We start from the raw sequence: 16556 nt of genomic DNA, 5'->3' as shown, positions 1-16556 counted from the left end.
AGTAGTAAGCAGTGGAGAAAAAAGGAAAATGAGGTTTGGAGAGTTAAATAAGGAACACATACAGTATGTAGCAGGGGGTCAAGCCATGTCTGTGGGAGAATTGGAAGGATGGCAACAAGCTCAATGATAAGATTAGCTTTGGATGAGGATGTGACGATAGAGATGTCAGATAGAGGAAGTGTGGGAAAGTGATGTTGCCAAAACATTCACCTGTCTCAGTAGCAGTGTCTCATTCTGACTCTTCCGAAATCGAATCTTTGATCCCTGCACAGAGAAGGACTACAGATGTATGCCTGAGCTCTCTGACAATTGGAGACTTGTCCTTTTTTATCCCCCGCCGGCCGTAGGCACGGAGGGGGATATTGGCGTGGGCACATCCGTCCATCCGTCCGTCCGTCCGTATTTCGTTTCTGGAGTATATCTCAGAAACTACTTGAGGGATTTCATTCATATTGCACCCATCTCTATATAGTACAGATGTGCCTTTTGGGGTGTATGACCTTGACCTGATTTTCAAGGTCATACTGAGGCACTCCAAATATTTTTTTTGTTTCCGGATCATATCTCAGAACCTAGTTGAGGGATTTCATTCATATTGCGCACACTAAGCCTGTTGGTAATGTAGATGTGCCTTTTGGGGTGCATGACCTTGACCTGACTGTTTTTTTTTATTGTAGTGAAGATGTATCATTTTGTAGGTGTATCGTCCAGTATATATGATTATTTCTTGCACTTAGAGGTACTATATATAAGGCGGGGGATGTTTTAAGCGGAGCGTGTTTATTATTTTGGCAAGAGGCGCTTTAAATTACAGAGCATATTTATGTTTTTTGTTATCCAGAATGCCAGTGACCAGAAGACAGAGATGGAAAAAATAAAAGGGAAAATGGCTCATGAAGTGTCCAAGATTGAAGAGAGAAAATCCAAAATAGATGATGAACTGAAGGAAGTACAGGTAGGTTGTTTGACTGACTCTTAGTGTCAGATGACAATTTCTGTCAGTGACTAGAAAACACAGCTCTGAATTTTCCATCCTTGCAGTGTGAGCTTTTCTTATCTTCATTTCCCTCTGTATCCCTCTCTCCCCTTACCCTTGCTGTCCTCTAGCCTTTGGTAAATGAAGCAAAGCATGCAGTTGGAAACATCAAGCCTGAAGCTCTGTCTGAGATCCGCTCCCTCAGGATGCCCCCTGATGTCATCAGGGACATCCTGGAGGGGGTATTAAGACTGATGGGCATTTTTGACACTTCCTGGGTCAGCATGAAGAGGTGAGAGTGAAAAGGATAGGACAAAAGTTTAAAAGAATAACAAGGAAAAGGGTAAAAAATAAGGATGAGAGTAATTAACTTTACAAGGATCTTCAACACCTCCAGGGCTAACTGAAAGGTGTGAGGATGTGTTGGGGTGTTGATAGATGGGTGGAAACAGAAGAAAATGATGGAATATCTGACAGTAAGAAAAGGATATAAAAAATAATTATACCTGGAACGTTTTATAACTTTATCAGAAATTTTAAAACACTTTTTAAATGAGGAAAACACCCAAACCATCAGTCTTTGCTCAACTGTGAGCTGTATTTGAGACAGAAAATTCTAATTTACAGTCTCATTCAAGCATGGGCGTTTTCTAACTTTACCCACCAGAAGTCGATCTACATAAAAAACCAAAGTTGTTGTATATTTAAGATATTTTACATCATATTTATGTCAAAGTACATACACAGCGGTGGAAAAAAGTTTTATGACACCCTTATAATTTTACATAATCTCAAATATCATGAAATATTTGTGGAAAAATCTTTTTTTTGTTTCAGAAGATGTGGCTTTTGTTTATTGTTTACAAGAAAAACTAAGAAACTAAATTCTTGACAGTTTCAATATGTCAGTTCTCAACATTATCAGTATTAAAGTCAATAAATAAGAGTATAGGTTCAAAACGGAACAAAAATATGCTAGTATCATGTCATACTAATATATAAAGCTTTGCCTGGCTTTCTGTGTTCCCTCACATTAGCAGGGGAAAGATAAAGCTGGAAACTGGACTCATCTGACCACAGCATCTTCTTCCAGTTCCTGGCTGTCCAGTTCTTGTGTGCTTGGGCTCAACAGCGCCGGCCTCACCTCTGTCTCTCTTGACCAAGGGCTTCTTGACAGCCTTGTCGGACCTTAAGCCATGAGCTGAAAGTCAGCCACTTACAGTGTGGGTGGAACACTGGACACCAGTTTGTTTTGACCACTGCTGTTGAAGCTCCTGTGATGTCATTCAGCAGTTTTCCCTGCACATGCGGATCATGCGATCATCTCTTACTGAAGAAACCGTTGGACGCCCAGATCTTGGTTTGTTATCCAGGCTGTTGGTTGGTCTGTATTTCTGCAGAGTGTATCTAACTGCTGAAGGACTGCATCTGCACTTCCTGGCTATCTTGCGGCTGCTGTACCCTTCCTGGCTGAGAATCTGTATCTTCAGGCGTGTTTCCTGCGTTAGGTTCCTTGTTTTAGCCACTTTTCTCTCTGAAGAACTTTGAAATGTGCTGGCTTTATATAGACATGAAGCACGGCAACAAAAACTGTGTTTTCTATAAAAAGCACAACCTTCATTCGTGGATCGCTGTTTACAAAATGAGCCAATGCTGAAAATGTTGTATGTATTTTAATATATCGTACATGTATTATAATTTTTTTCTCAATTTTAAGTTTTTAATGACTTTTTAAGGATTTGTTTAGTACTTTGCCTGTAACTGTACTAAAAGAATTGTACTCGAAGACCTAAGAGTGATTTTTAATGCAATATTTCATAAATGCATGGGGTGTACACAAACTTTTTTCCACCACTCTGTGTGCATCTCAAATACTTTTACTTTGGCCCAATTTGAAGGGGTCAGGCAGACAAAGTCTTTTTGCAATACTAATGAGTAAATCAATGTGGTTTGTGTGGGAGGGACTAGAGATGACAGACTTACAGTGTTAGGCTTGGATTAACTTTAAATTTCCCACCTTGTGGATTAGAAGTCAGTTTATTTTATCCTTCACTCTGATGGTCACCTCTTTAATTTGCTCTTCCATGTCATGTTATACCTGCATACACAGCATTGTTCCTCTGTCGCTCTTTTTACTTTCGCCTTATCATGGCCAGTGTTCTCTCTCACTCATTTTTTCCCTCTGCTGTCCTCCGCTGTAGCTTTCTGGCTAAGCGTGGTGTGAGGGAGGACATAGTTACATTTGAAGCCAGGAACATCTCTCCTGAGATTCGCCAGAGTGTCGAAGAGCTGCTCAACAAGAACAAGGCCTCCTTCGACCCCAAGGTCAGCTAGCCGTGGCCACAGAGAGAATTGGATGTATTTTTGGTGGATGTTATTCACCTCTTGATGATGTTGTTTGTTGATGTCTAAATATGGTGTTGTTCTTATGGTCAGAATGCAAAGCGTGCAAGTGCAGCAGCTGCTCCTCTGGCTGCCTGGGTCAAAGCCAATGTCCAATACTCCCTGGTCCTAGAACGGATAGAGCCACTGGAAAGAGAGCAGGCTGGACTGCTGGAGTAAGAACACACAAACACTGCTCCAGAAAACACATCCATTAAGTTAGATTTTTAAAAAACTAAAAATGTTAAATATTTCTAAGTGAGCTTATGATCTTGGACTTTCTTACTCACATAGGTATGCATACACTTAATAACAGACGTGGTTACCATAACATCCATGTAATACCTTCCTATGTTTCTTGTGTGTGTCCAGAAACCTTCGGAAAACAGAGAGTAGGAAGAATAAACTAGAGGACCAACTCAACACTGTTGGTGCCAAAGTAAACGAGTTGAAAGAGAAGTATGCCTCCTCTCATCTTTCTGTCCATTCTGACCACCTTTAATTTGTTCTGCCTTTTGCCTGTGAAAATATCTCATTGTTGTTAAGTTGTCATAAACATCTGAAGTGTAATTACCCATATTTCCATTTCCACACATTCATGGTTTCATTGTGACCAGTTTTAATTTAAGTTGACAAACATAAATAAATACATAGATGCAGTTAGTGACAAATGCAGTGTAGTAGAACTGCACCTTAACAATAGTGTTCCACAGGTAGAAGATCTTGCACCTTCTTCAAACACTTTGTTGCTCTCTGTTCCCGCCCATTTATTCCCTGACAGGCATGCAGGGCCCCCCCTTCTCTGCTGCTTTATTCTTTCACCATGCAGGTATACGGTCACTGATTTAACAATCGATGCTGCCTGAAGGATATTTGACTCTCACCCTCTTTATATTAGCTGTACTGGCTGGAATTAGGAGTGTAGGTGCTGTTGTCTATATTGGTTTTGTTACACATGATGATGTAGTTACAGCTGCCATAGTAAAGTCAGTTTTAAAAAAAATGACTGGGCGTTCGGTAGTCTGATTATTTGTACAGTAAAGTTCAACAAGACTCCACGATGTAAAGGTGACTGAGCCCCCGTTCTCTTTGTGCTGCTTCTTCTTCCACCATGGCCAGCCTTTGCCATTTGTCTTCCTATCCATCCATGCTCATGCAGTCCTATCTGCAGGGACTTCTCTCTGCCTCTCTCAGCTCCTCTCCTCCCCCCCTCACGGTGCACTTTTATCTTGTCGTCATGTCTGACAGACTGTATGTGTAGCTTTGTATTCTACTTTCAACAGCACAGAGGGAGCTACCCATTGTATTTACAAGCTATCTGATCTGTCTGGTAAACAAAAAAACTATCAGAATGTCAGTATTTGAAATTTCCAGTGATCCCATATCAGACACATTTTTCTACTTACTGATAATTTTCCTTCTTCTAACCCTCTCCTCAGGTTTCAGTGTCACACTGCAGAGGCAGCTAAGTTGGAGGCCGAAGTGACAAAAGCTCAGGAGACGATCACTGCCGCACAGCAGCTCATATCACAGCTAGATGGAGAACACACACGGTGGAATGCACAGGTAGTTTGATGTATGGCTGTGTTGATATGTGTATTGGTGTGGGAGGTGATACTCATTTACTCAAAAAGGGGCTCATTTAGCATGTAAGAGCAACAGGAGGTGTGAGTGTGGTTACATATGTGTGTGTGGGCTTGTGACAGGGGGATGGATCCCGCTGTCTTGGGTCCCTTCTGGCTGTTTTTACTCCTCTCCACAGCATCTGTCTGCACCTTAATTAAAACACTCAATCTCTTCCTGACACACTCACTTGCACACACAGCCTCACTCTCACTGCCTCCCTCAAGGCTTGCACCAGAGAGCCAGTTTTCTCTCTACTCACGTATTTCCATATTCTCTCGCATACACACATGGACATGCACTTACACATGTCATCCCTAACTCTTTGCACACTATACAGTAGCTGGGGATTGCTATATGTTAATGCCTCTAAGCTGTTTAAGTGTTTCAAAGGAAGGGACAGAGGTGTACACAACTACACAGTAAGTGGTGCAGAAATAGTTGAAGTTTTGAGTTGAACTGTAGAAGGTCACATGGTGTTTGACAGTAGGAATGTAGTAGACCAGAGACTACAAGGTTTGGAAAATCTGCAGCTTAAGATGTGGACATTCAGGAGCGTGCTGCATTCACCAAAGACGTGCGTGTGCATTTGTGATTCCGTGACATGCTACTGAAGTACCTGGAAGGAGTCCTGATGAACCTAGTCACTGCAGTACTTACAGTACCAGTGTCCAAACCTGTCCCTGTGTTTGTAGGGCAGCCTTTTTTGCCTAGTAAAGACATTTTAAAAATTAATTTGTATTGAGACCTCAGTATATAAATGAAGGTGAGTCACTTGCTATTCCAGCATTAGTATGTTAGCAGAGGCTTGCATCATTTGCCTTACTTTCCCCACCTTTTCTTCCTTCATCCTTGACTGTCTTTGCATTCTTACCTCTGATTGCTCTCAGACCTCACTGTGCCCCTTCTCTCTCTTGTCTTTATATTTTATTCACCTACCTGTCTGTCTACCGCTCACCCTCGTCTGTTTCTTTTCTGTCTTTTTTTCTGTCTTTCAATCAGATGTCTGAGATAAAGAATGAGTTGGATACGCTCCCTATTAGGGCCCTGCTTGCTGCAGCCTTCATCACCTATCTGTCTGCAGCTTCTGAAGACCGTAGAAGACACTGTCTGGAGACATGGATGGCTCAATCAGGACTACAGAGTAAATATATTGCTACTTTTAGCATGCTAGCATCAGCAGAGACAAACTCCTGTATTGAACAGCCTACACACAGAGTCCTACCCAGACACAGCACAGCACACCGTGTTACATATGGCACTTATAAACTTGCTAACTCTGTCTTAATTGCATGTACTGATTGAATAATTCTAAATATGGGGGGTTAAGATGGTTTATTTACCATTTAATACTTAAATGGTAGCTGCAACCATGTTGATGCTTTTTTCTTTAATCTGTCAGTCATAAAAGGGCCATTATTTTATTTATTATTTCTTTATTTCTGTCCATATGGTAATGTTTCATTTACACAAGTGAACCTGTAAAATGTGTGCTCCAGCAGCACTAATTGTTATCTCATAAAGATATAACTCTATAAATCTTCTTGGCACCTCTTTCCCAGTCGGTCTCAGATGTGCAGGTTAATGCCAAACTGTCCACAAGCCCAGCAAGTTGGTTATCAAGATTATTTATGTAATAAATGTGTTCACTAAAGCTGCATTGGGGAATGTTGTTAGGTGTCTGCTGAAGTGTCCACTAACTTCAATATCTGAGGTTTCACTAAACTTACACTCATTTCAGTGAGTAAATATAAAAATATCAATTAAGCGTGTGGCTTTGTGTGGTGTTTGTTTAAGAATTTGACCTGCGGTCATTCCTGTGCTCGGAGAGTGAACAGCTGATCTGGAAGAGTCAAGGGCTGCCATCGGATGACCTCTCCATGGAGAACGCACTGGTCATATTGCAGGTTGAACAAAGATTTTAAATCTGCATGGTTGATGTGACAAAGAACGATTTATTTTAAGAAACACATTTAATCATCAATGTGCATGTCTTCTTATTAGCTTACAATATACATGTTATATCTTTGTCCTGTGCATTTCATGCATTATTTAAAAAGACATCAAAGGAAAATATAATTACCATATTTGCCTGTAACATCCAGTTAAAATCATTAGCAGAAGCATGATTTTTTTCCCTTGTTGTCATTCATCTGTCCACCATTTGCATGTGTTGTTTTTCTGTTGTTTTTCCGTTGCTGCCTTCAGATCAATGCTCTAAAGTTACAGGTAAGACGTTCGTCGTCATAGCTCACACCTTGTTTTTTTACAGCTGTGTGTTTGTGGTTCTTTCACTGCCTATATTTATGTGTCTAATGTACAAGTTTGTATTTATTGTCTTTAACTCTAATGACATAGATTTTCAAGTGAGACAGGGCCTTTGCATTTATCGATTCAACAAAATTGTTCTTTGGAAAAAGTAAGTATCAAACGTGCCTATTTCTACTGTGGACAAACAGCTCTGTCTTTGGTTCATCTGTCCAGTGCACAATATCTTCATGGATCCATGCATTTTGACACCAACAATTGCAAGAGTTGTCTGCAGATCCTGTGGTGAAAATTTTGTCCTCTTGGAGACTTCTGCACTGTCTGTTCTTGGGCTGAATTCACTGCAGCAGCCAGTCCTGGATAAATTGGCTGTCAGTTGAAATCCACACATCTTGTAAATAATTATTCTTACAGTGAAATGATTTATTCCGAATAACTGAGGTGATGATCAGAGGTTTAAATATGACAGGTTGCACCTGTCACTGCCTGTGAAGGTTCTGATCATTGGCAAGTAGTCTAGAGCCCTCGATTTTATGGATATGAAGGTGTGACATTTCAATGTTACTGATCTGTTTTTCTATTTATTTACATTATGAAGATGCAGAAACATTTAAGCTTTATTTGTGTAAGTATATGACCAATATTCATCTGCACAGTTTTGAAGAGGATCAGATGTTGGCTTGTTGCAGAGTAAGAAAAGGCTCAGGGGACAGTATGAGAAGGAGAATCCGTGAGCAAGAGAGCATGAAATAGAAGAGTACGTAATGAAAGCAGGGTGGTGGACTTCATTCCTTTGCCTGGCAAAGGAGTGATGGTGGTCGATAAGCATGACAGCACTGTGACAGGACTGAGCTACACACACACACACACACACACACACACACACACACACACACACACACACACACACACACACACACACACACACACACACACACACACACTTTCCTCTCCAAGTGAGCTGCTTTCTAAGTAAAATCATCCCAAAAAACTTTACCTGAAATTCTGTCCTTTTGACTTTGTCCTCTGCTCAGAGTGTTGCCTGTCCATTCCTGATTGACCCGTCATCCCGAGCTACAGAGTGGCTGTGCACACATCTCAAGCAGCACAGGCTGGAGGTCATCAACCAACAGGTGAGCACATCACACGTTTCATATACATGTACACACATGAAGAACACACAGTGGAGGTCATTAGTTGTTCTGTCACACTCATTTTCACCCCCAGCACTCTGACAGTATGCTTTGTTCAAATCAGTCCGTTCTAAACCTAACCTGTCAGTGAGGTATCTTTTATGTCTGTGGAAGCCGATAAAGCAGATCCTGTGGAACATGTCTTTGACCATGCAGACATCCTTTATTGATCTCATTCCGTGTGTTTGATACATGCAGGTCTGTTGTAGTCTGCTAGTGTTTATCATTTAGTTGTTACCAGACCATATGATTGAGCTACTTTTGCTTTTGTCCTCCAGAACATTGATCACTATTGTGCTGTATTACTCATTACTTACTATGTAGTAGTTAGTAATTACAGAATAATTATTAATTATCATGTCCATAAAGCGGTAATTTAGTTTTTGACACATTAAGCCACTGTAATCACTGATGTTTGAGCTCTACATGAGCTCTGCAGCAATTTCAACTACTTTGTTTAAATACAGGGATTTGACATGTGCAGTATGTGAGTCTATCCACAGTTAACTAATAGCCATGAACCCTGATATCTACTGTTAAAGGTCTTGCATATCTATCCTGTTAGTTTGCCTTTTTGTAACAAACGTGAATATTTTTCTTACTGATCTAATAAGTACTCTTGGGAAATTGAATTCACAAATTGTGTATAATCTCTAAATCAGCTTATTAATGATTACTAATTGGTATGAATATTAATAATGTGAATATATAATCATTGCTCTGTCTATCAGACATTGGACAGATCTGTTAGAAAGTAATATTTAGGGCATTTTTTTACAACTTGGTGTCGATGGGCTTCTCTCTTTAGGACAGTAACTTCATGACATCCCTGGAGCTGGCAGTCAGATTTGGAAAAACCCTTATCATCCAAGAGATGGATGGTGTTGAACCTGTGCTCTATCCACTGCTGAGGAGGGACCTCATAGCGCAGGGTATTCACACACACTTACAAGCACAAACGCCACTTTCATTCAAGGTTGGGTCAAATAACTCTTTTAAACATAATTTAGAGGCTTCATCAACCCCAAGTTGCTGATTACTCGCCTCTATGTGGATGCTTTTCTACGTTGTAGTGAATTCTCATTTTGAAGGAAATTGCTTGAACCTTTAATTAACCAATCCTGACTAGTGCATTGGGGGAAAGCACAGATGTTCTCTCTGTTGATGGAGCGCTCAGTCTGTGCACCATGAACTAGGCTATGGTCATACTTTATTCTGCTCGTATCATGTTAGATATGAAGGTAAACAAATGATTATTCATTGACTTTGTTGCTATCATTTTATATTCAGCCATGTACTTACTGAGTGAAAGGTAATAGATTCTAAATACAGTGTCTCAACACTTTCCTCAATGTAAGATCATTTTGTCAGTTGCTTGTCAGTTTTAAGTTAATTACTTGAACCTTACTGAACAAGTTTTTACTAACTTCAGTAAAGTAAGAGGTCTAAGGTTGCAGTAATGAGGTAAAAAAATGAATGGCCATGACCCCAAAATGAAGCTTTTACACCGTGTCAAGTGTATCAGGTGTATCAGTCAACTAGTCATGAGGAGGATTTTAAAACAGCTAATGAGCATCCTGTTGAGAAGCATTTCAAATGACTCAGCAAAGAGAAGTACGAACAAAGAAGAGGGTAGATGAATAACACTAATTAAAGAAAAAGTCGGGTTTGTCACATTGTCAGTCCTGCCATTTAATATCAGTCTTTTGTACATAAAAAGTAATTGCTTTCGGTGTGTCAATTTCTATTTTGTACAAGGAGAGAAAAAGAACCTTCAGAGAAAGGGTGGTAGTTTTTCAGGGGGAGCTCATTTATTGAGTTTGCCTGAATTACTCAGTCTTTGTTCCTTTCGTTTTAGAAAAAAGGAGCTTGGTGAGAAAAAGAGCAAATTTGACTGGAGTTCATATGTATGTATTGAAATCCAATATTTTCCATCCTACTGCTGTCATACAGTACGTTCACCCACCAAACATTTCTTGGGTGACATAACATAATTCTTATTCAAAACGGGGATAACTTATTCCCTTAACTGTACAAATGTTGCTCTTTATGCGTGCATTGTTTTTGCTTGTAGGTTTTTTGTTGTCAAAGTGCTTAACAAAGGTGAAAGACAGGTACATTTGTAAAAGCTCAAACATTTTTTCAGGGGCTTTTTAGAAAGTGATGACAGTTTAATTATTATAACCACGCTAATCTTGAGTCCTCATAAAAAGCATTTTTAGTCTTGGAAGGTCCAGACAGCTCAAATATTTTGCAATTATTTTAAAATAATATTTACTATATAAAGTTATTCATGCAATGCTGCATTGTGCTTTGTTTGTTCTATTTTATGGATGAACGCTCTTTGAACTTGTACGATAAATAAAAAGACACCTACGAAAATGCATCTAATATTCAAGCATGACTCTTTTTGAAGCTTCTCATATAACTAGTGATATATTAGTTTCTTGGTTTCAATAATTGCATACCGGTCACGTATATATAAACAGGTTGGCAACATACCTGTGAAAATGAGTGTGATTCATAAGGCTCTGAATCATCCAGGGAGAGGCTGTTGTCTATTTGAAGCTGAATTGGAAAGAATGGGGGCAGAGAAGGTATGCGAAAGGGCAAGTTATCCACTTAAAAGTGGTGTAGAACAAGATGGAAAAAAAGAGACAAGACAAAGGCACGGCAGTACTGCAATGCAGACATCTGGAAGACAGAACATTAAGGAGAAAGTAGAGAAGACAGGATTTAAAGTGGCTGCTGAAGACAAAGTTTCAAGTCTCTTTCTTTATGTCCACATTTACAAGCATGTCCATCCACACATGCAGGTCCTAGATATGTGGTTCAGATTGGAGACAAGGTTATTGATTACAACGAGGACTTTCGTCTCTTCCTCGCAACACGCAATCCAAGTCCCTTCATCCCTCCTGATGCTGTTTCCGTGGTTACAGAGGTCAATTTCACTACCACCAGGGCAGGCTTGCGAGGACAGGTAACCCACCTAACACACACGCAAACTTGAACACACACATTCTGCTGCTGTAGCTCAGCTCAGGTATATCTTTGTAAAATAAAAAAAGACACTGGAATGGCTTAATCTGCCCTGTTCTGACCTTTGTTTCAAGTGTGCTGCAGATTTTCTTCTTTTACAGCTGGCAGTTTGTTTCAATTTATTGTTTAGCGCTCAATACGAAAAAAAACATGCATGTGAAAGGCATGCTTTTCCACTGAAGTAACACAGTGTTCATATGGATTACTCAGTATATGTTTGAGCCATATAATGTGTGTTTCCATAGTTATACTGCATTTCTCCTTGCCTGTGTGTGTTTTTTGTGTCTGTGTGTTAGCTGCTAGCCTTGACTATCCAGCAGGAAAAGGCAGAATTGGAGACTGAGAAAACACGACTATTACAGCAAGAGGAAGACAAGAAGATACAGCTGGCTCAGTTAGAAGAATCGTTGTTAGAGGTACACATGCTGACATACAGTAAACACTGTGAGAGCAACGAAGACGAGAATTCTACAATGTTTTGTTTACAAGCTAGAGCAGTATCATATGTAGGAAAATTACAGTGTTTTATCATTATATAATGTTGACAAAATCATTTGAAGCTTTCCACAGTTTGGAGTGCTCATCTGCCCCTGCACTGCAGACCTTGTTGTTGCTAGCTTCCACTGTCAGTCAGAGAAGTGCGTAGTGGGCAGAATGAAACCGTTTGTACAGAATGAGCAGGGGGAGTTGTGGTGCCACGATCAGTTTACCTCCTGTGAACGCTGCCAAATGTGTCTCTTGGAGCACTCCGCCAAAGCCAGTAGCACCACTGCTGGATATTGAACACATGTCTCTGTAGTGCTGCAAGAATGCTTTTTCCACTGCAGTACCCAGCCGCCTAAAGCGCTGTCTTTAAAACCTGTACTTTTAGTTCAGTTCACTGTAGTTCAGTGGCTTTGTGGAAACTCGTACCTTTAACCATTTAGCAAGTATTTTATGTTTCTTTTTGTTGTGGTGAACCATAAACCCATGGAACTGAGACTATTTTGGCACATTTACATGGTTGTAACAAAACTGTTGGCTTCAATTTTAAGTTTTGTTTCTACAAGTGAAGTTACAGGTTTGAGAAGTAGATCTCTTTTGTGTCTGCAGAACAGATGGCAAATGCAAAGCAAGTAGGGAGTAAATTCACAAACTTTCTACAAACTTTATTTGTGCACTCAGTCTTCAAATTAACAACTTGTTGGTAGTTTGTAGGTATGTCAATTTACACCCATGGTAATGAGCAAATGGAGCCAAGAAAACACATCAAACAACAGATTGTTACTGCTCAAATGCTTAATAGGCCTGCTTGTACTTCCAGGCAAACATAGTTGGCAGGAGCCTGCATATATACAGTGACAATCAAACACTCATGCCCACAGAGCTGATGGCCATTGTAATACAGTCTAAAGGAAATTCGGACACACACACAGATAATGTCTAGAGCAGGATGGCATTGCTTCAGTGGTACTAGACATGTAATTATTCTTGAATTGTAGGAGCATATTCAACTTGACATTTCCATGCTCCACTGCTTTCTCATCTCTTTTACTTGAATTTATTTGAATACATTTTATCCCTTCGTTTCAGAGAACAGATTCCACTGGATGGAGTTGGAGAGTCAATGAATGCTTAAGTTTAAAAAAACAAAAACGCTCCACGTGAGGCTGTTAGAAATGTCTCTTTCTCTCTATCACATTACAGACTTCAACCAAATGATAGATGAATATACTTGCTCTGACATAATGTGAGTTCCTGAGCTGTATTTTCTCTTTTTTTCTCACACATCTCTTACAATCTGTCCATCTGTCTGTCTTTTGTCCACGCCAGACATTGGCTACAGCTCAGGGTAATATTCTGGAGAACAGGGAGCTGATCGAGAGTCTGAACCAAACCAAGGCAAGCAGTGCCTTGATCCAAGAGTCACTGCTGGAATCGCACAAGCTACAGGCGTCCTTGGACCAGGTAGTGCACATCAGAGGCTCATGTGAACACACAGACACTAAACTTGGCAAAATTCTGTGGAATTTCTCCTCACCATCCTCACTGTGAAAATATTAAGGGAGTTAGTTTGAGTTTGCTGTGTCAAAAGTCATGTCACTTTTAGAAGTTAACATGCATTGACAGTTACTGAGGTTGATCAGCTCCATGGATGACTTGCCTTGTTGTTTGTGTTGAAAACTATTTTTTTTGCTGCTAAATATACTGTACTTTTTGCTGCAGGTGTCTTTGTCAACTTCCCTAAAATTAATCAAAATATAAATGTAAGCAGATGTTGAACCAGACATTTTTCTAAAATGATACAGCAGGAGAATCTGTCGTAAACAATGGATGACTGTAGTGAATAACCAAACTGTTCAGTTAGGTATTTCTATTCATAAGAACTGCTGAATTTTTATTCTTCACTGATGAGACACACAGAGCACATGATAGAGATAGAGGGAAGCACGACACATCAGGACACTTGTGCCTAGTGTGTGAATATAAGATTACTCCACTTCTATATACATTTTAAAGTTCAGACTACTACCCACAATCATGCACTTTTTCTGTCATTTGGGCACAGATATCTAAGTGGTTTACAGGTACACAAAAATTCACTGCATACACTAACAAACATCTACCCGTATTCCAAATCACAGTTCATACTGCAGCTGCCCTTACAAAGTCCTTACAGTTGCATTCAGTCGGATACAAATAGGACATGTTAGGTTGTCATAATATTCGCCTTAAAGCTGCTGTCCGCAGTTTCCGTTTGTTTTCAATTTATGTATCATTGTTTAACAAAGCTTAAATGTGTTAGTCTAGTTCGATACTATAATATAAAGTTAGAATAACGCGATATGAAAATTTATTCCTGAGCTCCGCCTTCCTCTCATAGACCCCCATGTTATTCCAAAAAGCGCCGGTCGCTGCCGACCAATCAAGTTCGAGCTTCAGCTTTGTCATGCTGTCAATCAACGGTTACGCGCACAGCAAGCAAGCCCATGCAGAGGTGGGCGAGCTACGCACTACGCAACCGCGCGCACATTTGTTTTGCTTGTGGAGGAGAGAGCATCAGGGATCAGCAACTTCCAGAAAAGTTACCAATCCCACGGTTTGTCAGGCCAAGAGACTGCAGGACGTTTTTTGGCTCGGGGTGCTCGTGTCGCTCCCCGACCACGGCCTCCATAGCCCGCCTGACGGCTTCGTTTAGATGCCCGACCTCTGGAGGAAGATGTTGGGGCGTCTGGGACATACTCTTCGTCAGAGAAGTCATGCAATTCTGAACTCTAGATAGAAATAAATAAACAATGTAACACATATACACGCGTAAATGCACTAAGTTTGATAAACAACGTCATCCAGAGGGATACACGAGTGTAATCACATATTGAAACTTTACTCGTTCGTCCTAGCAGATTCATGTTATTTTGGTATTAGGACAAGTTAGACTCAATACAGCATTCTAACGTAATTCCTTTATTATTTACTAAATGTACTAAATGTAGAAGAGGGGAAAACAGCAAAACAGGCGAGATGCTGCAGCACTCCGGGCACTTCTCTCATGTACTGCGCGCGTGCACAAATAAAGGGGCGAAATCAGAGGGAGGGACCAACAGTGTTTTAGGAGACGCTGCGATTCAAACTCCGGACAGCAGCTTTAAGCTCTGACCATTCTGCTAATACAGCCGCTGCAGTCTGTAGTCCAAAATGAGCTGTCATCTGTTTGTCTGCTCTCAGTGGCTCAAGCTTGTTTAAACTTGTGTAAGACATTGTGACATGTTTGATGTGTCTTCTGCTGCAGAGAGGATTGTGGGTCAGGATGGCCAAAAAAACATACTGCAAAATGCAACCAGGTGTAGGAGGATGTCCTGGTGTTTTTACACATTCTGCATTTAACAGTCTACCTCATTTTTTTATATCACACTGCACAATGTGCTAGTATGGGTTTCTGAATGCATCCTGTATTGCACACGTGTAGAAGCGATGCATAGTCATCCTCTAGGGTGCAGTGTTACACCAGAACTGATTTTGCACTTTCTTCTCAGTTGTTTCTATTTGTTATCTTTTTTCTCTTTCTGTCACTTTCACATGCAAGTGCTGTCTTTTCTCCTATTACCTGCCTCATCAAACCTCATGATGTCTGTCCTCATTTTTCTTTCTTTCTCCTTTCATGTTGATTGAAATAAACATTTTCTCCTCTACTTTTCTGCATATCCATATCAATCCCTTTGTGATTTCAGCCGTCCATCTGTTGTATTTTATGTGATTCTCTGAAACACGTGGTTCTTTTTCTGCTGTTTCTTGGTCTCTTTCTCTCTCCTTTTGTCTTTTTTATGTCTCTTTCTCCTTGTTTTTTTTAGGAGCGGGATGCCTACCTGCCTCTTGCTGAGAGTGCCAGCAAGATGTATTTTGTCATCACAGACCTGTCAAAGATCAACAATATGTACCGCTTCAGCCTCGCTTCTTTCCTGCGCCTCTTCCAAAGGGCTCTTCAGGCCAAGAAGGTAACTGGATGTCACACAGCTCTTACAACCCTTTCATTTTCACCCAGCACTGCAATGTTTTACCATATTTCCCTCGCAAAAGTATATCAAGAAATGATTCTGCTTTAATTTGCCCTTGAGCTGAAACCAAGAAGGAGTAAATGCATTAATGCAACTGGGCAAATCATTCTATCAGTTACTGGATAAACAATCATACTAACACCCATACTCAGACTTAATTTTACTAACAGTCTTCGTATAAAAGAGAACAATTGGCAGTATTCACTGTGAAAGCCAATCATTTCCTTTTGCATTTTAAAGTAAACAGTTTAGAGTAGCAATGCTCTTTTCCTAAAATCCATTTCAAGTGCTACTTGTGTTTGTATATTTAATTGCTTTGTATTTCATCAAATTAACTAACACTAATGCCTAATTACTTAAACATTGTTTGAATGAGATGCCAGTTAATAATCCTCAAGTCGGTAAATCTGGTATTGTGCCATGGTATTTATATGAATTAAAAGGTAGAAATTAAGCTTCTCTGAATAATTTGACATTTTGGCAAATGCATTTATTCACTTTCTGTCATAACAATCTCTTGTCTAATAAGAAACTACAGCCAGC

At 40.1% G+C, this 16556-nt stretch overlaps 1 protein-coding gene across 1 annotated transcript in view; it reads left to right on the top strand.

Annotated features, from left to right (window-relative positions):
- The window catches only part of LOC110967662 (cytoplasmic dynein 2 heavy chain 1), a 134439-nt gene that overhangs the window by 48932 nt on the left and 68951 nt on the right, over positions 1 to 16556 (top strand). Inside the window, exons 61-75 of the mRNA XM_051957789.1 lie at positions 842 to 955; positions 1108 to 1268; positions 3178 to 3301; positions 3413 to 3534; positions 3731 to 3817; positions 4798 to 4924; positions 5984 to 6125; positions 6779 to 6888; positions 7190 to 7210; positions 8284 to 8382; positions 9251 to 9374; positions 11259 to 11422; positions 11778 to 11897; positions 13294 to 13428; positions 15810 to 15953. Coding sequence (XP_051813749.1) covers positions 842 to 955; positions 1108 to 1268; positions 3178 to 3301; positions 3413 to 3534; positions 3731 to 3817; positions 4798 to 4924; positions 5984 to 6125; positions 6779 to 6888; positions 7190 to 7210; positions 8284 to 8382; positions 9251 to 9374; positions 11259 to 11422; positions 11778 to 11897; positions 13294 to 13428; positions 15810 to 15953 — 1794 coding nt within the window. The remainder of the gene's footprint in view (positions 1 to 841; positions 956 to 1107; positions 1269 to 3177; positions 3302 to 3412; positions 3535 to 3730; positions 3818 to 4797; positions 4925 to 5983; positions 6126 to 6778; positions 6889 to 7189; positions 7211 to 8283; positions 8383 to 9250; positions 9375 to 11258; positions 11423 to 11777; positions 11898 to 13293; positions 13429 to 15809; positions 15954 to 16556) is intronic.

Source organism: Acanthochromis polyacanthus, chromosome 13 (assembly GCF_021347895.1).
Source record: "Acanthochromis polyacanthus isolate Apoly-LR-REF ecotype Palm Island chromosome 13, KAUST_Apoly_ChrSc, whole genome shotgun sequence".
Classification (NCBI taxonomy): Eukaryota; Metazoa; Chordata; class Actinopteri; family Pomacentridae; genus Acanthochromis; species Acanthochromis polyacanthus.
This window is presented reverse-complemented; position numbering and strand designations above follow the sequence as displayed.